The 26,467-nt window shown below is 40.8% G+C and overlaps 1 protein-coding gene across 1 annotated transcript; it reads right to left on the bottom strand.

The window, feature by feature from the left end:
• Window positions 1-2,406: 2,406 nt before the first annotated feature.
• On the bottom strand, window positions 2,407-25,795 carry C4H4orf51 (chromosome 4 C4orf51 homolog). Its single transcript, XM_077815342.1, has 7 exons — window positions 25,560-25,795; window positions 22,249-22,325; window positions 18,702-18,760; window positions 13,953-14,031; window positions 13,742-13,833; window positions 7,844-7,919; window positions 2,407-2,711 (listed from the first exon to the last, which is right to left on the bottom strand). Exons 1-7 carry the CDS (start codon window positions 25,793-25,795, stop codon window positions 2,662-2,664), a joined length of 669 nt encoding a protein of 222 aa, XP_077671468.1. The 3' UTR covers window positions 2,407-2,661.
• Between the last annotated feature and the right edge of the window lie 672 nt (window positions 25,796-26,467).

The raw sequence follows: 26,467 nt of genomic DNA, 5'->3' as shown, positions 1-26,467 counted from the left end.
TTATTGCACCTACGCCATCAAAACCCTATTTGACTTCTTTGGGAGTATTGACAAAAATAGAGAGTGCTGAGTAGTGTTCTCCATTAGTAACCCATTCAGAATAAGAACTGTTAAAAGATGAGTTTCTTTACCCCCTGAATTATGCAGTCTGCATTTCAGTTAATACAACTGTTACAAAAATACATTCACAGTGTTTCTGACTGACCCTACTACAATATAGCAGACACTTTAAAAAGAAGAAAAAAGCCCACGTGTGCATCAGTGAGTAAACTACAGATGTATAAGAGCAAAGAAGTAGGAATGTTTAAAGAATATTTTCTGTAAACCAAATTGCAATATAATAAGGCTGGAACTCACCCAGGAATGAGTGTTATGAAGCTGTCAGCATATTAATCCCATGTGTTTAAGTTTTCTGCCAAACCTATATTTGAATGACAATAACGTTTGATATAACTGAGCAACTTTGTTTAGCACTTTGGAAAAAGACATTTAATTCTTTCTGGTGAGGGAGAAAAGATGTATTTGGAGGTGTTTTATTTTTGTTAAGAAAAATATACAGTATTTATTGGAGCCCTCGCATATACATAATTGGTTTGCAGTTCAAAGCTAAGGAAAGGAATGTTCTCCATAGATATCTCTGACCTATTAAAGACTAAAAGTTCTGGTAAACTTCCACCACCCCAAAGCTGATTTCATAGCCGTTTTCACTATGCATTCTTAAATGAAGGTTGACTTGGTTTTCCATCCAGTAATTCAGTTAAAGTTCTCAGCACTTTCTTCCTTTCTCCTGTCCTTTTTTACTTGCATTATGTTCAAATATCACACTGTCAAGGTTTGTGTACATTAATAAAATTTGTATTGTATAAAGCTTTTTGCATTATAAGGCTGTACAGGGTCATTTTGACAGTAACTGGTATATTCCTTTGCATCTTATGTTGCATTGCCAATTTCTAGTGTATCCAGTTTGGAAGTACAATATACGCTAATTAAAAAAGGTTGGCTATACTCTGGTTTCTTTTCATTTTTCCCCTCCCCCTCCATTGGTTTGTTAACTAATCTATCTAACTTTAAGGATTTTTTAAAAATGCGGATAGGGGAGTATTCCCAACAGGAGTAACAGACCTAAAAAGGTAAGACCGGCATTTTATTCAGTTTTAACCATGGGAAAATTCTGTGGCTTTTTTGTAATTCTAGTTGTTGTTACATTTTATATATTTCTTGATCAAAAGTATGAAAATGTAAGTAAATTAATAATTGACTATTTGGCCTTCAGCCATACTGTGTTGTGTTGGAATCTTTTCTAATCTTACAAGCTAAACAGAGTGGGACCTGCTTAGTACTGGGATGGGAGACCTCCAAGTAGCACTTGTATACTGTTTGAAGTGGTGCTGCATGATTCAGGATGTGGTACTTTTTCCTTTGATTCAATAATGAACCAATGCTCCAGTATATTTTTAAGGGGCATACTGTGTGGCTGAAAGTGCTGTCTTTCAGATGAGATATAAACGAGGTCTTGACCTGAGCCATTGTAAGAGCAAAAAAATAATCTTACTTGCTAGCCAAATGTAACTTTATGTAACTACATTCTATCTACCTTCCAAATATCCCCCCTGTATTTCAATTGAATACAGCATCCTTCACTTCTTTTCCTAAAGCTAATGTGTAATATTGTTGTGTACTGTTAAAAAGTTGTTGTATTCCACCACAGATATTTTAGTAGTGATCCCTAAATATAATTTGTATATGATTTCCTTGTAAAGTACTTTGAGATCCTTCAGATTAAAGGTTGGGCATATAAATGAAAGCCTTGTTGTGACAGCCACAACACAGAATTTACTAAAGGTCCCTCTTACTATCCCTTGTAAAAGTATGACCAATTATTCATGATAGCCTTTAGGTAAATTATAAAGAAATAGTGTCAATGACAGGGTGATTAGATCAGATTAGGTTATCGTAACGGTCCCTTCTCCCCTTAAAAGCTATGACATGCTGATTTACAACCAGATTCTGCCACCCTTACTCATATTGAGTAGTATCTTACTCCACAGATAACCCAACTGAAACCAGTGAAACTAATTGTGGAGTAAGGTGCTCCTTTTTATGAGTAAAGGTGGTAGAATCTGGCCTTTAATATTCATTTAGTACATTATGGTGAAATAATGTGAATTTTTCTGTCATCCAACACAGTGTGTATGTTTTGTCAACGTCTTGTAAACATCAACATAAAAAAAGGATAATGCCATTAAGACATTCCGATGCACAGGAGAGATGGAGAGAGGGGAAACATCTACACAGATCCAAGGTCAGACATAAATTGCCAAGGGTCATGGAGGTGAGGGCACTAGTTACCAAAACAAGAGCTTTGAAATGAAGTTAGAATAGAATATTGAACCACTGTAATGAGGGAATTCTTTTATTCAAAGCAATCTTCAGTGCAAATCAAGACATGGTATAAACTTCTAATTAGCTGGAGAATTCTTGGTTGTATTCCTAGAGCAAATATTCTAATCCTTGGGTACCATGTTAGCACCTAGTAGTGATTACGACAATGCTTTATCATGCTTTTTCAGTCTTGTTTTTAATCCTGCTCCTGCATCAATTGGTAACTAGTTATGTTCTAGGAAAGGTGCTTCTATTTTTTACATGGCCCTGGCTGCATAATCAGTCACGTTTGAGAAAAGATTGCCTCGCGCTCTCCACTTCAGCTGTTTCTATAACAAAGGAAAAGTAAAATGAATATTCTTCGTATACTTTGAGTTATAAATATTAATAAATCTGCATCAATAGTAAAAAGATAGAGGATAAACTAGACCCTGGGCAGCTTCTATAATATCTTTCATATACAATACCAGAAAGTGATCTATCAGACCCTCATTATGTCTTAATCCCTCCCTTACAATAAACATTTTGGCCAGATCATCAGCTTTTGTAAATTATCATAGCTCAGCTGAAGTCAGTGGAGCTGTCACAATTACCATTAGCTGAGGATCTGGTCATTTTGTGTAATTGAAAGAAAGAAAGAAAAAATCCGGTTTGTCAGATTTGCCATATTAACTAAAATGACAGTATTTAGTTCCTAATTAGAGATGGAACAAAACCAACCCAAACAGGTCCAAACTTTCACAAACCTTAGAGTCCCTCTGGACTCAAATTTGTGACAAAAGAGTTCTAGAGATGACTAACAGCAGAGTCTATATCTTACCAAGCCACACACTGATCAGTATACATCCATACAGAACATAGGTCTATTACAGAAGTGGGTGGGTGGGTGAGGTTCTGTTGCCTGCAATGTGCAGGAGGTCAGACTAGATGATCATGATGGTCCCTTCTGGCCTTAAAGTCTATGACAACAGTAAATATTCAAATAGTAAGACTAAAATTAATCAAAGTTTGGTATGGGGGAAGAGAGAGATCAAAAAATGACATTCGCATATCTAGAAAAGCTAGATCACTTTTTAAAGGTCTCTGGCTCCTCGGAACACTGCACGGTTTGATTTATGTTATTAAAACTTTATTAAATTAATTTTTCTGACATGTACAGAATATGTTTGTGGGGTGATATAAAGGCTTTATCGGTACACAGATGGGATGATTCCCTCAATTAAAATTAGAGGGAGCAAATACCTGACGATATAGTATAAAGATTTTGTGTGTGCTGCATATGCCTCATATATTATAGAGAAGCTATTTTAGAAAAGTTTTAGAGCATTTTAAACATTTGAATTGGCACTATTTCCTGTAATCCTCTACCTGTCAGACTGTAAAGCCAAGTGCCTCTGTCATGAGGAATCCAACAGTACAGGGCTCCAAAGGATACATTAAAAACCAATAACAGTTACCTAAGATAGCTTCTCTATACCCATATCTAAATTGATGCTAACTGTAGAGATTTTTGTCATAGATCATATCAGTTTTGCATAGCCATATTTTAAAATATATATGTGTTGTGGTTTTAAAATATCACTTGTTCCTTGTGAACAGATGTCCACAGTACAACAACTGCAATAATATTTGGTGCTGATTAGCTTCCTTTTTGGCAAGTCTCAGCAGAGAGGCTAAAGACTGATGGTGAAAGTAAGCTACTATCTCACCCCTAGAAATGGTCCCTTCAGGTCAGGACCAAGGCCCTATGTGCAGAAGGTTGCACTGTACCTTTCAAACAGATCCTGTTCTGTGGGCTAATAAAGGATATATTCTCTAGGGCTGTCAATTAGGCACCCTTTGCAAACACTTAATTCACATTTTTTAAAAGTCAACTGTACTCGACGCACTTGATTGGCTGTCTAGTAGCAATATGCTCCCACAAGGCAGGAATCACATTTTTTGACCCATGTTCATGTTTGAGCTCCCCAAACTGGCAGAAATGTTTTATTCAGTATTTTATTAATACTTGGTTTGTATACAGCCCTTGTCATCCACACAACTTAAAATACGTGACAAAAAAAGGGGTCAATATTCTAATACCCAGGTTAAGTATCGGAGAAGCTGAAGCCCATAGAGTGACATGACTTGCTGTAAATCACACAGCAAGCCAATGAGAGAGGCATGGTGGATGAGGTAATATCTTTGAATGGGTCATCTTCTGTTGGAAAGTACTCATTTCTGAACTACACAGAGCTCTTGTTCAGGTCTGGGGAAAGAAGCAGAGTGTCTGTCTTTCTTCTGCAGACTGAGAAAGAGTTCTGTGTAGCTCGAAAACTTGTAACTTCCACCAACAGAAGTTGGTCCAGTAAAATATACTACCTCATATACTTTGCCTGGGACCAACACAGCTATGACAACACTGCAAAAAGGTCAATGGTAGAATAGAAACAACCTTCCTAGAAAATTACTATGCTATCTTTTAAATCTCTTCTCTTCGGCTATCCCTTGATATGAGGATGATGTGTGCCAAGGGGGTCGGTTCATTGATAGGTTTTTAAGTGGCTGAGAAGCCCAATACGTGACCTGCAGATTTTCCCACAGAAGTGGCAGTTGTAATCTTGGAGGAGACATAGTTGCTGGCTGGACTGTTGTGCCCTTTCTTTCCTCCTTTGTTGCTTCTCTGTCTCATGAGCAGGTCTGTTTTCCCCAAAGTGAGCTGTGGCTCGGTGTATGGTGTGGTGCCACTGTGTTCTGTTCTGCGCCAAGTCCTCCCAGTTTGCTGGGTTGATGCCTCCCTTTTTAAGATGTACTTTCAGCATGTCTTTGAAGTGCTTCCACTGCCCTCCAAGAGCCCTTCTTCCCTGACTTAACCAAGAGAAGAGTACTTGCTTCGGGAGGCGAGTGTCAGGCATATGTACACAGTGACCAGCCCAGCGGAGCTTGTGTTTTATGACCTGCACTTCTATACTGCTGATGTTGGCTGCAGAGAGAATGCTGATGTTAGTGCATGGCTCTTCCCAGCTGATCCTGAGAATCCTCCTGGGGGAGCGCTGTTGGAACCACTCCAGCCGCTTGAGATGTCGTCTATAGGTTACCCAGGTCTCACATCCTTATAGAAGGGTGGGGATGATAACTGCCTTGTAAACCAAGACCTTGGTGCCAATTTGCAGATCCCTATCGTTGAAGACTCGTTTCAGTAGTCTTCCAAAGGATGTGCTGGCACAGCAGATCCTGTATTCAATTTCTGTGTCAATGCTGGCTGTTTGGAGAGGTGGCCCCCAAGGTATGGAAAATGGTCCGCATTTTCCAGGGGTTCTCCACTGATGGTGATTTGTGGAGTATGAAGAGTAGTTTGTGCAGATGAGGGCTGGTAGATGATTTGGTTTTCCCGATGTTGAGAGAGAGAGAGACCCGGGCTGTGATAGGCATCTGCAAAAAGATTTAGGGTACTTTGCAGGTCAGCCTCTATGTGTGCAAGAATGATGCAGTCATCTGCATACTAAAGGTCAGTGATGCCAATTTTCGTGATCTTAGATTTTTTTGGAGGTGTCAGAGATTGAGGCGTTGACCATCCATATGATACTCAATCCTGATTCCATCAGAAAGGCGGTCACGGATGAGAATCAGGGCCACAGCAAAGTAAATGGAGAAGAGTGTTGGAGCAATGACACAGCCCTGCTTGACACTAGTGCAAATGATGAATAGTTTAGTCTCTGAGCCATTGCACAAAATGGTGGCAGTCGTCCCATCATGGAGTAGTCTGATGATAGAAATGAATTTCTGTGGACAGCCAAACCTACACAGCACCTTCCATAGGACATCAGGATTGATAGTCTAAGGCCTTGGTTAGATTGATGAATGCCCTGAACAGTTCCGGGTGTTGCTCTCTGCACTTCTCCTGAATCTGTCGTGCCACGAAGATCATGTCATTTGTGCCTCGGGATGGCCTGAAGCCACACTGTGATTCAGGGAGGAGTGCCTCAGTAAGGGGGAGAAGGCGGTTTAGTAGGATCCAGGCAAGGACTGTCCCTGCGATGACGAGGAGGCAATACTGCTGTAGTTCCTGCACAAAGATTTGTACCCTTTCGTGAATATTGTAACAATGTTGGCATTCTTAAAGTCAGGTGGAATTTCTTTGCCGGTCCAGAGTTTGTCGAGAAGTTGGCAAAGTTTGTGCTGGAGTATTGTTCCACCAGCTTTAAAAACCTCAGCTGGGATGCCATCTGGCCTGGTGCCTTGTGATTTTTTGTCAGGATGAATCTTTTAAATACACATAAAGCAGTCACCATTGTAATATTAAAAAATAGATCATAATACAAAAATATTCCTTCTACTTACTATAGGAAATACCGAGGGAGTAACAGCAATATTTACTTGCCAAAATAGCTGTAAAGATTTTAATAGCAACTTCTTTCGTTTTTCTACTGCAGGATAAATAAAACTCAAGTTTGTCGCATATTCTCATCCCTTTGCAGAGGGATCAGTGTAAATAACCTTCCACTGCTTGCTGTACTGAGGTGGTTTAGGGTCTCATCAATTCCTATTCAAGTCAGGGAAAAGATTCCTATTGACTAGAATAGGAATTGGATCAGGCCCTAGGAGCTGTGTTGAAACTCACTAGCTTCAATTCACAGTTGTTTCATATGAAAACCTTTCCGTCAGTTTTACTTTCTGTGGGTTTGCACCTCCTGTGCCTAAAAACTCAATGCAAAGTTCACTTGAGATTACTAACTTTCAGCTGGCTTCTCATGAAAATCATGTAGATCTGTGAATCTCACACCCTTTTGGTATGAAACCAAAAATCTGCTCAAGAGTCACAAATGTTTTGACAAATCTAAGCTAAGTTTTGAGCTTTTATCTAAACCCAGTAAGAACATGGTTTTATTTGGCTTGTGGTCTTGTTACAAACATGTTGCACAGCTCTTGCATAGTATCTTGCATCAATGTTGCCTGGTATCTTGCACAGTTGCAAGATACTATCCAACATCAAGACTAGATGTTGCATAGTATTAGTATCCCAAGATACTATGTAGGCTAGAGATATGGCTATGCCGCATGTCAATCCAGCTGTTGTGCTTGCATGCATGTGCAGAGCAGCTGATTTTTACAAGTTGGATGTGAGAATATCTATAAGAGGGACTGAATTCCATGAGTGACTGCTGTGCAGTAACAATACTGATGAGATGCAGCAGTACTGAACGATCTGATTCTTCAGTCTGCTTGCCTACTTTTACATAATTGGTGACAACTTCCCATTCTTGGAAGCTTTCATGCTTCTGTTCTTTTTTTCCCTTCCCCGAATTGTGTCTAATATTTGGAGTTGCCCCTTCCCTCACACATGGAAAAAATCTCTAAGAAAAATATGGACTAAGGACAGAGTTACTGAAATGGTGGCCCATGTTCCTGTATTGTCCTCTGTAATACAGAAACCTGGTGTTCCCACTATGCTTTACCTTTATAGATTTTAAAACTAATGTACCTTCTTTTCCAGCTTTCTTCAACCAGTGATTCATTGAAACGACAAACTCAGGCTTGTTACTCTGCTGGAAAGTTGCCTGTTTTAATAAAACATAGCAAAGTGCTCTTTAGCTCTGATTACTGTGCTCAGACTCCCCACGCTGATGTTCTTTCTGGCCTGATGTGACCAGTAACGCTAAAAGGGTCTCATTTTGTGGCTGGCTAGACCGTAGGTAAGGACTTGTGAAGTTGTTTGCTATTTTTGATTGAAGCCTGGAATCTTCAGCCAAGGGCTGGAACAAAAGATTTGATTTTTAAAAGGGTTTCATAGAATATCCAATTGGGAGTTTCACAGAAACATTTGCCTCAGACAGTGGCAATTGACTTGGGTTTTAGAACCCATCACATATTTCAGTGTTTAAAGGTGCCAAAAAGTGGGACATATTTTCTATTACTTCCCATTCACCCTTGTGCTCACTTCTTATAATTACAGTTTTGAAGGTGGCCAGGATATTCTGGTGCAATTTGGGAGACCCACATTTTAATGGCAAATCCTGACATCAGCGTAGGCCTAAGAGGAAAGGCCATTTCACTTTCCACAGCCCATCAGCTGAGAGATTGAAGTACTGGCAGTGATTGCGTCCTGGTCAAAAAACAACTTTCTGCCCTTCCTTCATGTGGCAAATACAATCCAAGTGAACAGTAAGTTCCAAGGGGGTCTTCATTGGAGACCTAGAGCAGCCATTGGATGGATGGGTTTAAGGCACAAAGCAATCTGGGATTCCTACAAAAATCATTCACTCTAAAACAAGCTGAAAAGCTAATGCAAAATCTCCTGCTAGATCCAGCAGAATAGATTATTATTAGGAACAAATTAATTCACATGACTAAAATCTCTTGTATTGTTTGAACAAATAGATTTTTTTATAATGCATTACATAGAATTGTAATGCATTATAACACGGAACTGTTGCCCTACTACTTATAAACCATTAGTATCTCTTGCTAAATAATAATTGGTATGGGAGTGTAAATATGAACCAATATTTGCAGGAGTTATTGCTCTATAAGCATGATGCTGTAGAATAAAGCTCTAGGCATATGTTGCTCTCTGTCACTCATACAAGAGACATTTCTTAAATGTAACTGAATAGCTCCTTTTTCTTGTGTAACTAGACTGATGCCTGTTTGCACTCTAAATATTTATTACACAATCATCTTTAAGAGTTCATTTTTGTATATCTAGCTATTTCTAATGTGACTATGTAAGTAGAACCTAATGAAAAAGCTAAACAGAATGTTAATGTAATTAAGGAATATGCACTATCTTTTAAGTAAGCATTTCAATTAAAAATAAATAAAACCCATTACATGGTGGTACAGTGCAGAGATCTCATTTTCATCAGTCAAGATTCATTCTTATTCAAAAAGTGACAGATTTCTCTCAAGAGAACTGGAAGCAGCAGTCTTCTCTCTCCACTCAAACCAGGCAGATGTAGATAATTAAGGGGCCACAGACAGATCACTTTCCCAAAGTTCAGACATCTCTCGATACCACATTTTATGCATAAAATGTCTTTCGAGATTGTTGTTGTTTTTCGGTGGTCTCTCTGATACGGTCAGTAATTTTATAATAAAATTTAAATCACATCTAATTATTATTAGGAGAGAATTCTAAGTGCATTATAAAAGCTTATATATGTATGAATTGCTTTAACACTTCAGTAACATGACTGCAGCCATATCACCTTGTGGTGTTAGCCTGTCCACTCTCATAAAACTAAAGCGTATGAGGCTGGGTTAATTTTTGAATAGAAGATCTCATAAGACCTTCCAGTGGTAGGTGGTGCAGATATTTCAATGGGAGGCACTCCTCCCATTTGTCTATACCGCAGTCATGGGTTGCTACTGCAGCTCCAATAGACATACTTAAGCTACCTTTAATTTAGCTCACTTAGGTGCCAAAGCAGTGAAGCCATGGCAGCGTGTGGGGTGTACAAGCCCACCCAGTACCCTGGGTAATTACTCATGGGGCTATCCCATGTGTCAGTACACGGTGCCAGTACCTAAGCTAGCTAGATTAAAGTTAGCTCCAGTATGTCTACTCAAGCTTTAGTCACACCCTGTGACTGCATTATAGACATACTCTTAGTGATGAATTAAAGCCTGGTGTGGTGCTGAACACAGCTGCTGGAGGTTCCACCTTTGCAGTCAGCATCATGGCCACTTGTGTTGATTAAAGATCACTTGGCACTTTTCAGTATCCTAGTCAAATTCCAACTCATATGACAGGTAGTTATGGAACAATCTACAATTGTGTTTCCTCACAGGCTGTATCCGGTGAAATAAGTTGGCATTCACACATGCATGTCTTCTGTCCCTTATGCAGAAATAGGATTTGTTCTGCCTGGATCACATCATTGGTTCCTCTGTTTTGGTATCCTGCTCCACTAAATGCCACTGATGACTCAGAGGAAAGCAAAAATAAAAGCCAGCAATTAGAGCTGACTGAAAATTTTCTGAGTGTTTTTCAAGCAGAAAATGCCAATCCATTTACCTCAAAATGTTCTACAGGGACACATCAATTTTGATGAAATTTTGTTTTGGGGAAAAAAAATCAAAATGAGGATTTTGATAAGGGCAAATCATTCAATTTCAAGCTTATAAGAATGTAACATTGTGATTTTAATTTTGAAATGATTTTGTATTGAAATTTGTTTAAATTATGTGAAAAATAATACAATTTAAAATACAATTAAAATAAGTCAACATAGAAATGAATTAAAACAGGTTCACTGACCTAAAGCAAACTTTTTTGTTCAGATTCTTAATTAATTTTTCCCCCCAAAATGTCAGAATTTCACATGGAACAGAAATTTCGGTTCCTGGCCACTACTACCAACAATGCATCTGACCAATGGGCTTTGAATCAGATCCCCAAAGTAGTTTCCACAGGGAAGAGTCCCTGCAGATTCTTTATTAAGGTGGTCCTTTTCCAACAGTTTTTCTGTTACAGGAATGAGAGTCTTTTTTCCTACTTTGCTAGTGTATGGTCCAGCTCCTCCACTAGGTAACTATGCAAAAAGAATGTTTGTTCTTTCATTTTTCTTGACAGGAGTGCAAGCCGTATGTGGTCCTGCCATTGGCTTTTTATCATCTATTCAATATTTTCCCAAATATCCCACTTCCTATTTGGCAGTAGAGGTGGTTTCAGGAATTCTCCACAGTGATCTGAGACACACAAAACAACCATAGATAATTTCTTGTTTCTTTATGGCTTGGAAAATGCATTGTTTTGTGGAGCCCTTTTTAAGTTTTTTAGCCTCTAAGAGTAGTAATCCAGTCAATTTAGTCTGTGCAGAGAAGGGAAAATTAACCTGCAAGTTAGCTTCTCTGAAGTTATCATTTGACTTGCTTCCCTGCTTGCCTACTCAACTTCCACTGAAAGTTGGGAAGTAAAAGCTTTTGATTACTTTCTTTCTGATCATACTATCATATATATCAGGGGTCAGCAACCTTTCAGAAGCAGTGTGCCGAGTCTTCATTTATTCACTCTAATTTAAGGTTTCACGTGCCATAATACATTTTAACATTTTTTAGAAGGTCTCTTTCTATAAGTCTATAATATATAACTAAACTATTGTTGTATGTAAAGTAAATACGGTTTTTAAAATATTTAAGAAGCTTCATTTAAAATTAAATTGAAATGCAGAGCCCCCCGGACCAGGGCCAGGACCCAGGCAGTGTGAGTGCCACTGAAAATCAGCTCATGTGCCGCCTTTAGCACGCGTGCCATAGGTTGCCTACCCCTGGTATAAATATTTATTTCTGGCATAAACTATTCAGGGGGGATTAGAAGCACTTTGCTGCTGAGACACTGACAGTCTGTTCATGACACTCACCTACCCAGAGCAAAATAACTTAAGTGAAGAACTCCCACTAGCTCTCCATCTCACACCAAAAGCACAAGACTCAAAACCAGGAATTCAGTCAAATTTTATCTTCAGAGAAGATCAATCATAGGTAAGTAACTGTCCCTTCCCATCCTTTGATCAAATACATCTACTCTTCCTGCTTTGTTTAGGTTGCCAAAACGTCTAAATTTACCTCACTACAGTGTTTCCTTTATTTAGCATAAGAAATGTTGCAAATACCAGATTATAGTTAAATACCATATAGCAGTAAATCACTTTGCTTTTTTATTTTAGTGGCAACATCTTTTTTCTTCTTCTTCTTCTCTGCAGGAAGACGGCTTCAAAGAACCCTGATCAGAAGGCAAAACAGAATAAAGAGGTGTCTCTTCTGAACCACAAAGGTGAACCTTCTATGGATTCTGTGAATTTTTAACTCTTGGTATTTTAGTCTCTCGGTGTTTGCTGGTCTCTTAAGTTTCTGGAAAATGTGTGTATATAATGGAATATATTTTAGAGCATAGATGTTTGATTTGCTTTTTATATTTTAATTGCGTCTACATCTGATATGAAAAAAAGAGAGATTTTCCTTCAAGTTTAGATTAAGTTGATTGAAAGTTTGTTTCATGACTCTATAAAGCAGATTTACCTAGCTGGCGATATTGAAGTTCTATCAGTGCCAAAGACCTCTAGCTTGTATCTTTAGAGCACCAACCACGATACTATCTGGTGCTTTTAGTCTTTTTTATGTCTTTACATCTGGATCAACATCATTTAGCCTCATTGTGATGAGACAGACCCAAAAAACATAGTGTAAATCAGGAAGTCCTGGGATTCTGAGCTAAGACTTTATTCTGAAGTATCACTCACACTTGTGAAGGAAGTTCTATATATGCTGGAGAGAAGCCAGAAGCATTTTGAGAGTGGACTGGTGGGAAACCTTATCCAACACCATGATTTTAAGTGGTAGGTGATGCATCATTATTTCCCTTACCATCTTCAGCAGTGGTACAGAAGATTACATCTGACAGGTGTCTCTTGCTGTCAAGATCTCTACCTTGCCTGGCAATCTAGCACTGGAGAAAGATCTGTCAGAATTTACAAGGTAGGAGATTCTGACACACAATAAAGTTGAATCAATTGCAATGTTAGTAATAGGTAGACGGCTCACCTCCAAGAAAGTGCAAAGATATGGTCAGTGAAGAAATTGGCACAAAAGGGCTTTGCAAAAGTGGGATTTGTTGTTGTTCATTTATAGCACGTAATGGGCACTGCTAGGCACTTTCCAAATATTTGAGAAGGATGATACCTACTCAGAGGAGATCACAATATAAAGACTGATAGACAAGTAAACAGAGGCTAGGAAAATGGGAACAATAATAGGCAATTGCTATACAAATCAACTTGATTCACTGTAAACAACATGACAAAAATGGGTCTTTAAGAGGGACTTAAATATGGACAGGGTAGAGGCTCTATGGATGAGTTCAGGAAGGTCATACCTAGAGTTGTGCAAAGAACTGATATTATTTGGTTTGCTGGCAATTCCAATAAAATTGTTTGGGGTGGAAATAAATGCTTTGTTTCTAAATGTTTCATTTTGATTTTGAGCTTTTTAAAGCCTTTTTTTTAATTAAAGAAAAATTTGAATTAAAAAAATCAAAATGTTTCAAGTTTTAAACGTTAAAATGAAACAGTTGGATTTTGGAGGGATTTTTTTTCTGACAGAAACAATTTGGTGAATTCTGCATGAATTTTTAAAACGTTTCAGTTCGCCCAGATCTGCATTTGTTGCTGAAAAAAGTTTTGATCAGAAAATTTGCCCAGCTCCTGGGCATACTGTGTACTGGAAGCTGCATGGAAGAAAGCGCAGAGGTGTTATAAAGAGGGATTTGAATTTCTTCCTTCAGAGAAGATGGCTGGTTTTGAGTAGCTCTAGAACCTGGGTCTTCTGCCTAGGCCACACAAGGGGCCTGTTCTAGAAAAGTTATACAATGAAATCTACTTACATGACAGCTGTAGGACTTTACCTTGTGTGGTGTAGTCTGCATCTTCTGACTCTCCACTGCAAAATTTTTCATGGTCTTAATCGTTCTGCCCCCTGTCATGAAGAGGTGAAAAAAAATAGGCTGAAAAGCAGCAGGGAATTTGAAACATGGAAGCTTTATATTTTAGGGAAGCAAATGAGGCCTCGGGGGAGTGATTTAGGGTTATACTCACCATTTTCACTGGCATTTTTTATCCTGTTCTGAGCTGCCTGATGTGGCTTTGAAGCACCACAGTACATATTTTGATACACCTGTATAAAGACAGTAACAAATCATTGCTCCTTTTACCAAGGCTGCCAATCTGAGTACATCACAATACATCACGAGCAAGTGTCTATATTCAGATATATTGTGTGATGCTGTCCTAACAAAGTTCCACAGAGCAGCAGCAAACAGAAATGAGAGCACTGCAGTGATATGTGAAAACAAGCAGACCTGCTGTAACTAGGCATTTTTTATTATATGGGCTTGATTTTAAGAAGAGCTGCCTACTCACAACTCCAGCTGACATCAACAGGAGCTCCAGCACTTCTGAAAATCAGGCCCACTATCTCTGAGTATTATCTATGATTAGCAGGTGTAGCTTCTGAGAGAGAGAGAGTGTGTATGTGTGTGTGTGTAGTTCAGCACACAGAATGATGACAGGATGGTTGAGCAAATGCCCCAGTGCCATTCAAGAAATACAGGCTAGCATTTAGGGCTCAATCTTCCTCCAAATGAAGTCAATATCAAAACTTCCATTGACTTCAGCGGTGCAATAACTTGCCCTTACAAAGAAGTCACAAAACTAAATTGATGAGGGTACATCTTCCAAGTCCATTGCCAAATGGCTAGTTAGACTCCAAACAATCAAAAATGCAATACTAAGGCAGGCCAGATAGAGGGGAAAAACAGAACAGTATTTAAAAGTGGTAAAACATTAAACCCATTTTAAATGTATTGCCCACTGGGAGCTATTCAGAGCAGACCCTCCAATGTTTTGACCTCCAATAGGTCTTGTTCTCAAGTCATTGGCCATAGAAGCCCAGCAGGTATTCCTAATGAACACAATAACAGATCCAATTACTTCAACCAATAAGCATTAAAAAGAAAATGCAACACCAAAAGCCTTTATTGCTTTGTTAATTCAAATACATCTGCAGATATTACAATAAAGACAAGAGCACTGCATCCTTACCCCTTCACTTGTCTTTTCTGCAGACTACACATGCTCTAGTCTTTAACTCTTTCCTCACAGATTTTATTTTCCAAACCTTGTATCTTTGTTGCTTTCTCCTAAATTCTCTTTCTAGTTTGCCTGAAATGGGCTGTCCCAAAATGAACGCCTTTGTCTAACTGAAGTCAAATTGATGCTGAGTAGATTGGTTTAATTACCCCCATTTTCTTCATGTGTGTTTCTCCCATCATAATTTATAATCTTCTTCAAGTAGTTGCAGCCGTATATTCCATGTGGGCATGTGCACATGCTGTGCACCAGAGCCAGAGAACTTTGCCTAGCAACCCCTGTAGGGAAGGCGCTCACACCTTGCCGATGTATCCCCTCCCCTGGCCAAATAAGGGTGGTGCCGTCCCAAACCCCTCTGTTCCTTCTCACCGCCCATGGCTAGAGTCAGAGCTGTTTGGTGTCTTCACCTCACACTTCCACCATCAGTTTTCTGAGAACTTTGCTCGTATATAGTAGTAACAGTATCTTAGGTGTAGTTTAAAAGTTAGTTTTGTGTTAGTAGAGTAGTTGGCTTCCCTGTGAGATGCCCTCATTGGGGTTCGAGCATTGTACATCATGTAGGGCGGCCATCCCCAGCAGCAACCCCCACCCAAGGTGCTTGTTGTGTCTTAGTGAGGGACACATTAAAGATTGTGAATAACTTGCAGATGGAGCACCAAAGAGGACTCGGGTCAAGAGACTTGTGGTTGAAGAAGCACCTTCTGGAGCAGGCTGTGAGTAGAACTCTGTGTCTGTCACGGAGGTCACAGAAGTCACAGATTCCATGACTTCCTGCAACTTCCATGACTTCTGCAGCAGCCAGTATGCCTGACCCCAGGGCTGCCCATGCAGATGCTCCAGGGCAGATGCTCAGGTCGCCTTGGGGACAGCCACACCAGCCGCTGCTCGGGCAGCCCCAGGCAGCAGTCCCGGGCCAGCGGAGCAGCCTCAGTCTGCGGCCCCAGGCAGCGGTCCCCAGCGGTTTCAGCCACGGGGTGTCCATTGAGTCCAGTACCGACGACGACGGCACCAGAGCCAACCATCTCCATGCCAATAGCATACCAGGCAGCACCCGACATTCTTTGCCTTTCCGTCCTGGACTCTAGTTCAGGAGTTCTCCAGTGCTATGACTTTTACCAGCTCTTCCTCCATTCTGCCTCCATCACCTTCTGGCCAGGTTGCAGAGCCGCCAGGTCTGTCAGAACCGCAGCTCACATCACCTGGGCTGCAGACTGTGGCATCAAGACTGGGTCTGGCACCGAAGACCCTCTTAATGTTGTGCATCCTTGGGTCCTGTCATTGTAATGGTGGCAGATCCCGTCATCTAGTTTGGTACTGGCCTTGGTGCCAGTGTCTCTCCTGGTACCAAGCAGGAGTGGGTTCCATTTGGTGCCATTGGTGCTAATTCCCCACTCCTCTTCAGCACCGATGATGCCTCCATATTGGGCTTCAGATCAGTTTGATCAGTTGTTTGGCCTATCAGGGCTGGCTCCCCCGTTTGTCACCACAGAACTTCCAAGATTTCTCAAGATCCAGGTCAGTGTCTTCGTCAGATTGCCCTTTGATCCCTGTCAGTACTGAGATCAGGATAGGGGCTCTTGGTTTGGTGCCTACTGACCACCAATACCTTATCTGTATACCTAGTGGTTTTCTTGGAATCCCTGGGACACTCCACAGTCCCTAGTGTCCTACTCCTTGACCTAATCCAGAGAGGTATCACTGGTCCCGCAAGTGACTCCTGCTCCCATACTGTCTCAGCTGCAAGTGACCACTGAGTCCATTCCCTCGGCACCTACGGGGCTCTTCTGACCCAATCCTGTGGTGCAAGAACATGATTCATTATTGGCGCAGTGAACCGCCTCCTCACCCTCCCTGGATGACTCTACCATGACAGAATCTTCCTCTCCCTCGGTGCCCGAGGATTTTAAAGTGTATCAGGAGCTCCGGAGGAATATGACCACTACTTTGGGCATCCACAGGGAATTCCTGCAGGAGATTATGCATAAACTGCTGGATATTCTCCAATCATCAGCTCCAGAGAGAGTAGCCCTCCCAATAAATTAAAGGCCTGCACAGGCCCTCTGGAATACCCCCTCTTCATTGCCCTTATGGCAAAGCATTCAGAGAAACAATAGTTCGTTCCCATGCAAGGGTTTGAGGGTTTCTACTCTCGCCAGGCCCCTAACTCCCTGGTTGTGACTGCATGGCTAAATGAGGAGGAGGAGGACTGATGTTCAGAGTGTGTCCAGCAGGTCTTGCTTGACAGGGAGAAGCCCTCCACTGGGCAGCCTATTCAACCAAATGGAAGTGATTCTCGGTATGATAGTTAGCCCAGGGAGATCAACCGACACTCCAAAATATCCTGGATACAAGCCAGTATCTGTTATACCTTCAGTCTTCTGGTCTTATAAAGTCCACCTGGTGGAAATTTTGGCATTTCATCCACCTATGCGTGGGAAGTTGGTGTTTTCAAATTCCATGGCAGTGAGGTTCTTGAAAGGAGTCACTCATCTCCACACATCAGTTAAAGAGCTGGTTCCTTTGTAGGGCCTTAATTCAGTTTTAGAGGCTCTTATGAGACCTCCATTTGAGCCTCTGGCAACTTCTTCTTTCCCCTTTGTGTGTCAGAAAAATGCCTTCCTTGTGGCAGTAAATCTGCAAGGAGAGTGCGTGAGTTTCAGGCTTTGATGGCAGAACCTCCTTACACTCAGTTTTGTAGAGACAAAGGACCCCTGCGGCCACACCCTAAAGTTTTTAGCTAAGGTGATTTCCCAGTTTCACTTGAACCAAGTTAAATATCCTCCCTAAATTGCGTACAATCCCAGAGAAGCAGCATCTTCGCACATTGGATGTCAAGTAATGTTTAGCTTTTTATCTGGATAGAACTAAGCCTTTCCATTCCTTACCTCTTCTATTTGTTTCATATGCAGACTGAATGAAGGGTCAAGCAGTCTCTTCACAGACAGTGTCCAGGTGGATGACTTCCTGTATCATGACAGCATGAAATAGCCCAGACTACGCTGACTCAAGGATTATGAGCTTATTCCATGAAAACTCAGGTGATGTCAACGGCATTTCTAGGTGACGTTCCTATATTGGACATTTGTAGGGCTGCTACTTGGTCCTCTGTGCGTACTTTTGCAAACCACTATGCCATTAAGGCTGCGTCCAGATGAAATCCAAACTTTGGGAAGGCAGTCCTGTAGTCCTTCTGTAAGTACACTCAGAGCCCCGCCTCCTATTAGTACTGTTTGCAAGTGGCCCACAAGGAACGCACAGCTGCATCTCCTCAAAGAAGAAAAAACACCCATCTGTTGCTTTTGTTCTTCGAGATGTATTCCATGATCCACCCTCCATCCTGTCTGCATCAGAGTCTGTACTCCTGATATTCAGTGCGAAGGAACTGAGGGGTTTGGGGGCAGTGCCATCCTTATATGAGCAGGGGAGGAGCCTTATATACGGCTCCAGGGCACGAGCGCCCCCCTAAGGGTACTGCTAGGCAAAGTTCTCTGGCTCAAGTGAGTGGGGCATGCACATGCCCACATGGAATACTCGTCTGCATCACATCTCGAAGAACAACAGACACAAGCAGCTAACCATTTGTTTATAAATCTTCAGTCATTTGACTAGGATAAAATGCTGATGCCTTCTATTGTCAACACAAGATCTATAGATTTAAATGATCAGGTACAAATTCACTTCAAATTCTGTACTTACTACTTGTTGTCCGAGATACTTTGAATCGTCTCTGTAACCTGGATATTCATAGCATTTGCCTGGAAGGAAAACAAGAAATGAAAGCCTTAGAGTGAGTAAAATGTTCAGTCCAATTTCTTGATACATTATCAAGTTGATTATCGTTTTTAAGTTCAACAGATGTTTTGTTGAATTTTACAGTACACAAATATACACAGAGAGGAAAATTAGGCTACCAAATTAAACAGTGTCTCCCCAGCTCATCCTCCACCCTCCTGGGGAAATTTTGTGGGATGGGGCCACAGAGGAGGTGATCTCCTTGCAGTTATTCACCTTGCCTGCCACATTTTGCCATGTGAGGAGCAGGTTTGCCTCCCTGAATGAAAGGCCCAAGGCCTGCTCCCAAACTTGGCAGCTCCCCAAGGATCTGAAGGATATCAGGTCCATCTGCCTGGAGGCTTTGTGCCTCCTCAGCAGCCACCTTCTCCCACCCCACCCACTGGCTCCCCAGCAACACCAGTCCATTGGAACTGTAATACCAGGTTCTCCGCTGACCATGGCTGCCTCCAGCACATTCGGACAGAAAAGTAATACAACCTGGGCTTGTATTTATTAAATTATCAGAGAAATTTCCTTGGAACTTTCCTTGAAACTTGGTCAGATGTGGGGCAATGTGCATCCTCCCCCTAACCTGGCCGGTCCCTTCCACTTCACCAGTGCAGAGCATGGACCATGCCAGGTCGCCACTGCAGTGGTGGGGAAAGAGCCCCACCGGTGCACATGGGTCCAAGAAGCACAATCTGGGTTAAATAGTTAAACAAGATCTGAGAGCTGAGTATATCTAATATACTAAGTAATATAAATGTTAGTTACAAATATTTACATCTACTTTTTGAATGCGATTTGTTTTAATTAAAACTGTGTTGAAACAACCTGCACAAAAAATGCATATATGGAGCAATGAGAAATAACTATGGATGCATTGCTGCCCCATAACAATGGAACGCTACAATTCTTTTACTGAGTTGCTAATTCTGGATTATTAAAGATATTATACAATGACTCTTTAATACAGCTAGAGCCCTTTATTAGATCATTATCAATAATAAACTGTAACTTTGTGCACCATTCTGGGATATGACCTTTTTAAACAGCAGTGTAGTCTAGTGAGAGCCAGGAACCTCCTGGGGTGTAATCCCCCCAGCTGTACTACTGACTTGCTGTGTGCTATTGGGCAAGTCACTTTAACGTCTCCTTGGCTGTTTCCTCCCCTATAAAATCAAGGTGATACTTGCCTCCCTCACAGTGGTGTATAGACGATTACTGAGCTGAAGATTTAAACAGCACAAGGAAGATGCAAAGTGCTAGATCCGTGCAAAATATTGTTACTGGTGTTTAAGGATTTTCATTCTGCAAAACTCAGCTATAGCTAGAGGTAAACGGCCAGTGTAGAAGTGGGACTTCCCATTCTTTGAGAAGATGAGAGTTTACCACTCTATTTGGACCATTGATGTGGCACTTTTCATTGGTGTGGTGGAAAAGCATCATGGAGGTTTCTTTGGTAGTTTTCAAAAAAAAATTCTGGCGGAGACAAGTGAAGGAGACTAACCTGGTAACTTGACACTTTGTCAGTCAGTGACTTCAGCAGTACAGCTTCTCAAGGTACAGAGAGAGACAAAAGACAGATAAATTTTGTTCCCAGCTACATGCTGGCAACTCCCATTCAAGTGAATGAGGGTAATGATAATGTGGCCCATATAATAATAAAGAATACTTGCAACACAGCAGCATGCAGGCTTTGGGATGACTAGAACTTATGGTACATCTCCAAGTTATGTAGTCTTTACCTTTCAATTGCTGAGTTACCATGGTTATAGGAAATCACAAAGAATGTTGAAGGTTTTTAACTAGTATTTTAATATAGACTATTACACAGAAGATGATTGAGACAACAATAAATAAGGTGTTTCTTAAATATTAGATCAATATAATTGGCTTCAGTCAGACTACTCGTGCTTGCGTATCTTGCTGAATTGTGCGAGTTTAGAAAGAATTTGAAATATCTCAAAATGATAGAAACCAGAAGGAGCACCCTATTATACTGTAGGGAGTCACATTCCCTAACAGTAACAAACTTAATTTTTACCTTCTCTCACAGAAAGATCTCCACTTTTACTGTAGCTCATTTTTCCTCATCCTCCTTACAGAAGTGACAGCTAGATATTTGCTATTTATGAACTACTGATAATGTAGATGGAGAGTACTTACAATTGCCTTTCACAAGTTCACCAACAGCTTCAAAATAAAACCTACATTACAGCTTGAACTCTGTCTTGCTGAAAAAGATCTTAGTTTCAATATATTTTTAATTAAGGTCATTTAATATAGCCCTAATTTGTTGGCATGTCTCCAGTCCCCAATCCAGATCCCCAATCCATGAACTCTAACTTCAGAAATAAATTGTGTTATACAGTAAGAAAGACTGATGGTGAAAGTGATGATACTACACTGTAATTATGTGAAGAAGCTCCAGGAGTTAATACTATACTTCTGTAATTGTGATCCCCAAATCTTATGCTGCTATTAATGAAATGCTGTGGGTGTTTTATTTAAAAATAATGCTGCTTACACATGTATAGACAGACATACTAAAACATCCCATGGTTTAAGTTTAGTAGGAGGAATAAATTATAGCAATTACTGCAGTCTGTGTTCAAATATAATATTAAAATGTGTCTAATGACAGATGACATTTAGTGACCTCAATAAATGGTGTCTGCAGCCAGTGTTCCTTTGTTCCCGTGGGTGAATTAACTTAGCCTCCATGGATTTGGGACCTGGGATCAGAGGGGGCCGATGGACCCACAAACTTTGGATCTATGGGGGGACATTACCCAGAAAGTGCTGGAGGTAGCATTGGCTGGGCCAGGAACAAGGAATTTTCCACAGGTGGAGGGAAAAGATTTGATTGGGGAGGGTGAGAAGGATGGACTTCGGTTGGATCAGATACAGGTTCCTTTGAGTTTCAGTCAACCCCTGTTTGTACCCATTGTCCATGGGCCATTTTGCAACTGCTTGTCTTTCATCTGACAATTCCCTGAAACAATTGTTTATCTTTCTGTGGCAGTCCTGGACTGGTGGCCTACTTGGTAACTGCCCGGGTTGCCTGGCCCATTTGACCAGACTAGCTAGAGGGAGCACCCCCAGAAGGCGCAGAGGCATACTGAATGCTGAGCTGCCCTTGCCTCAGATTCTGGCTAGCTGGTGGCTGCAGGGCTGAGGAACACTGCTCCACAGCACCATCTAGGCACTGCCTGTAAACGCTGCAGCCCAGGTCCGGTCATCCTGCAGCTGCTCTGGCCAGCTCCCAGTTGCTCTGTTAATGTCTCTTCATTGCCTCCCATCTACATGAAACTTTCCAAGTGTTTTCACTCTCCCCCCAACCTACATCTCTCCATACCTCTAAGTCATTGTCATTGCTCCATCAGTAACAAGAATCTGGAAATCACAGAGGTTGCCAGATTGGCTAAGGAACCATCTTCAGAATAACCAAGCGTGTTAGATTTACCTTTGTCATCTGAAGCAGTTTGTTTATCACTGTTGTAATATCCAGGTATATAATGAAGCTGGTTTACCATAAATACTCTAGAGAACACACAGGGGGAGAGAATGTTTAAGTCTTTTAGATCAAACAAAAGGCTGCTTTATTTCTATAAGCTTGTGCAATATGACAAATTTGCAGCATCTTTACCTTGTCATTGGTCAGGTTTCTTTATTTATAATAAGTTATGCAGGCATTTTTAAATATCTGTTTTATTTAGGTTCTTAATGCCATGCCCATCAACACAAGAACAAGAGCCCAATGGTCCATCTGGTTGGGTATCCTGTCTCTGACAGTGCCCAGTACAAGCTGCTTTGGCAGAAGAAACGTTAGGGAATTAAGCACCAAAAAAGGTCTGTTCTTTTCCCCTGGCACTTAGAACATTCATTATGCTCTAGCTGGTCAATAAGGCATAACTTTTCAAAATGTTACATGGGAGATGCCATTCTAGTTCTATAGTTGTTTTACAAGATTCGTACGTATGTCTCTAGGAGCAGGATCGCAGGAGACAATTCTTAACTCTCTGAGACCGTTTGCAGCTAAGGATCCGGAATGGAAGAAGGGATCTTATCTGTGGCTCATCAGCCAGGCACAGCAGGTCAGCTTCTTAGGCACCTTAGACCTGCCCCTCTTCTCCCCACCAATCTTCTCAGCATTTCACTCCTGGCTAGCTTAGATGGCTGACTTGTGAAAACCCCCTTTTCAAGTGCTTAACTATCCCCAAGGATTCTATAGGTAGCATGGAGCCACCTAACTTGGGGCTGAAAATTCCACTAAGCAACCCAGGGGTTGTGTGTTGGCGCTCTCAGCTGACCAACACCTAAATCCCTTTAAAAATCTGGCCCTGAATGCCTAAAACATTTTTGAAAATGGGACTTAGATGCCTAAATTACTGAGGTGCTTTGGAATATTTTACCCTAAATCCTGCTGTGTCTGGCATTGTGAGATTGAATAGTGATCAACTACAAAACTCTGCCAGCCAGGGCAAGATTCTCCACTGCCAGAAGGGACAATGTCAGTGTGTGAATGGGGGTAATGTGAGCTCTCAGTGCTTGGTGCTGACAGCACTGGCTGCCTGGTACATTGGAAAGACACCCCATTAACCAAGTGGTAAATTTCTGTCCCTTAGAGACATGATGCACAGGCCAGTAAGCCTTCCCCCTCACTCTCTCAAAGATCCTGCTCTGCTGCTTGGGTGAGGGAAAGTTGTTCACTACATCTTCCTTTTTCTCCTCCTCTTGGGAACTAGTACAGCAGAATACAGGCCCCAAATTTGCTACAACATTATGAAAGGAAGGAATACATATATCATCAAGTCAGAAAACTGTCAATTAATGTTCCAGAACCTACTTCATTTCCAAACACTGTACTCCAGCCCACCTCCCGCATGCAGTCCGAACTCTTCCCCATTAGTACACCATTCTGATGCATTCTTCACCTATGTGCAGACATATCGCTGCCTGCTCTCCTGATCTAACACAGATTTAATTTACCTGGGAAGCACCTAGATACTTCCAGAATGGGAACTAGAGAAAACCCTCAGAACAAAGTTATATTGTGAATGTAGGGGATGGAGCCCAGAGTTGAAGAAACAACTGCTTATATGTGTATGTAGAGTGTTTTGGGCCCATATATTGAGTAACAGGAGGATGCAGGGTGGAGAACAGTCCATGATATGAGGAGCAGAATTACAGTTGTTTTTATAATGAGTAGGAAGGGGGCCTGCATATACCATGTATGGCAGGTGAGACTCGAGAGCAGCAAAAGTTAGGTTGGTGCCACAACTGTACCTGAGAATTCATAACATTTAGGCATTTAAAGTCTCACCTACAACAACGTAGCATATTTTAGGGTGAAATCCTAGCCCCACTGAAGTCAGTGATAAAACTCCCATTGATTTAAATTTGGCCAGGATTTCACCCTTAGTTTTTTGGTAAGGTAATATATTTTTACTCTTCAGTCTGCATTATAAGGGGTTTTTGCTTGTGTTTTAAAGGAACAACATTATGTATTTTAGATCTTCTAGTTAGGCCAGTGGTTCCATACTGGGACCCCTTTTTCATACCAAGGCCTTGCTCCCATCTAGCTGGGATCCCCCTTCAGACTTAACAATATGGGAAGGCCAAGATGGTTGCAATCGTGCAACACCTGGGGTCTCAACTTGCATATCACAAACTCAGACTTTAGGCAATTGCTAAGTTACTGAATGTCTTTCAGTACTCTATTTCTGATTAACGACATGAGTCACATACATGTTTTGGCTCTATCAGGCAACAAATACTAACAGATGTTTTCCCTCAGACCCAATATTAATCAGGATAAACAATGACATCACATTCTCTCGACAGCTTGCAAAAAGCGTGCTACTGTGGCAAACTAAATTTGCTTCCGCCAAGTAGGGATGCTGAACCAAAAGGAGGCAATTTTTTTTGACCTTCAAGTACTTTCTGAGATTTCTTGATGGATGGTTCCTGTTTCTTGTTAGACTTGAATAAGGATTTCATCAAAAATGGATTTTTATAAGCATGTACACTGCAAATGTTTCCATCTTCTAGCACTGTGTAAACTTGAATACGCTAAGATGTGTGCATGATATCATCAACTGTTCTTCAATACAGCACTACTGCTAATTGCTGTTCTACTAACAGGTTCAGAGAATCTGGTAGAGGACAGGAGCCAAAAACCAGAGAGGAAGAGAGAGAAGCTACAGCCTGCCCCATCAATTCTTGAATGTAATGCCTGAATTGTGAAAGTTGTCTGCATCGTTAAATGGATAGATAAGCTGTAGTGTGTATATATATGTTTCTCTAGTTCTTTAACTTATAAAACAGAGCTAGATCTAGAATTAAAATCTGAGTAGCAAGGCAATGATAAAACGATTCTAGGTTAAGATTCTGATGACATCATAAAGAATACGAGCCCTTGCAGTTTATGATCTCATTAGAAACCCTTCTTGCAGTTCTTTACTAGCTGTTCCCATTCCAGGATTGAAAATGAAATGTGGCTAACTTAACCCTGGGTCTTAAACAGAACCTGCCGAATTTGATTAGGTGATCTTTTTATATGTTATTCTTGATTTCTAAACTGATCCTACTCGTTTTCTATAGCAGTCAGGTTTCATTCCAGTTTAGTATGTTCAAATTCCTCTTAGAAGAGATGAAGAATAAGAAAGGCCTAGTGTAATAAACCTCTCCTAGCCTCTACCTCTAAGAGGAATTTATTTTTCCACTCACATAAACTATGTATTGTAGGCTCCACTAAATAGGAATAAACCTTACTCTGGTGGATGAGGTCTGTTTATCCTGGTAGGAGAGGAGGGTTTGGTGCTCCACCTTGTGGGGTCAGCCAGCTCCTTTTTTCCATAACCAGCAGAATAGGTTGTCGCACAGTTGGCCTCTCTTTGAGCCTCCTGTCTCCAGGCTTCCCCAGCATGGCGTTGGATTTCTTTAAAAGCTTGAGGAGAGAGAGGACTAAAGGGCAAAGGCAATTCAGGAGATAAGAAGAGATAGCTCATCCTGGATGCAGCTCATAGATGCTGAGCAGCAACTTTACCTTACTTTAGAAATAATTTTCCTCAGCTGATGAGTGCTAAAGGTGATCAAGCCTAACTTTAACAAGGTTAAGGAAAGGGAAAGTGCTTTGCTGCTGTTGATAAAAGTTGCTAAGCAACAGGTCATAAAAACTCTACCAGCACTACACCCAGTAAAAGAAGAAGTAATTAGCAAACTACAAACTGGATTTTTGTGAATATTTATATACCTGCTGGGAGGAAATATTTAGAAATGAGACTTCTGCTAGGGCACTGTCTATATGTGCAGTGATAATTTTTTATTCTCCTTATGTGGGTACTAGCATCACAATCAGTCAAAGGACAGGTCAGCTGAATAGTCTCCCCTTTGACACTTCCTTTTAATTGTTAATTTTTTCATAGCAAAAATGAGGAAGGTGGTGGTAAAATAGCAGATAAAGCTATGTAGTAGGAATATATACGATTGATTAAAAAAAAATAAGGGCCTTAAAGTGATCTTAAATTACATTTATGTAAATAAGAATAAAGCCTTAGCTAATTACAGCAGTATTGCAATAAGGGAAGCATTTACTTTTCAGTGTCAACTACTGTGGAACACACACATTGTAAAGTTTCTCATTTTTGTAACAGGTGAATAGATATCATCTACTCAAACAT

This window comes from Eretmochelys imbricata, chromosome 4 (genome assembly GCF_965152235.1).
Source record: "Eretmochelys imbricata isolate rEreImb1 chromosome 4, rEreImb1.hap1, whole genome shotgun sequence".
NCBI classification, from domain to species: domain Eukaryota; kingdom Metazoa; phylum Chordata; order Testudines; family Cheloniidae; genus Eretmochelys; species Eretmochelys imbricata.
This window is presented reverse-complemented; position numbering and strand designations above follow the sequence as displayed.

Coding starts and splice junctions, on each gene's coding strand:
- C4H4orf51 (XM_077815342.1), bottom strand. CDS start 25,795: ATGAGCTATCTCTTCTTATCTCCTGAATTGCCTTTGCCCTTTAGTCCT. Junction 18,761..22,248: donor AACTGCTTCAGATGACAAAG/GTAAATCTAACA, acceptor TTTTCCTTCCAG/GCAAATGCTATGAATATCCA. Junction 7,920..13,741: donor TAAAGTCCTACAGCTGTCAT/GTAAGTAGATTT, acceptor TTATTAAAACAG/GCAACTTTCCAGCAGAGTAA.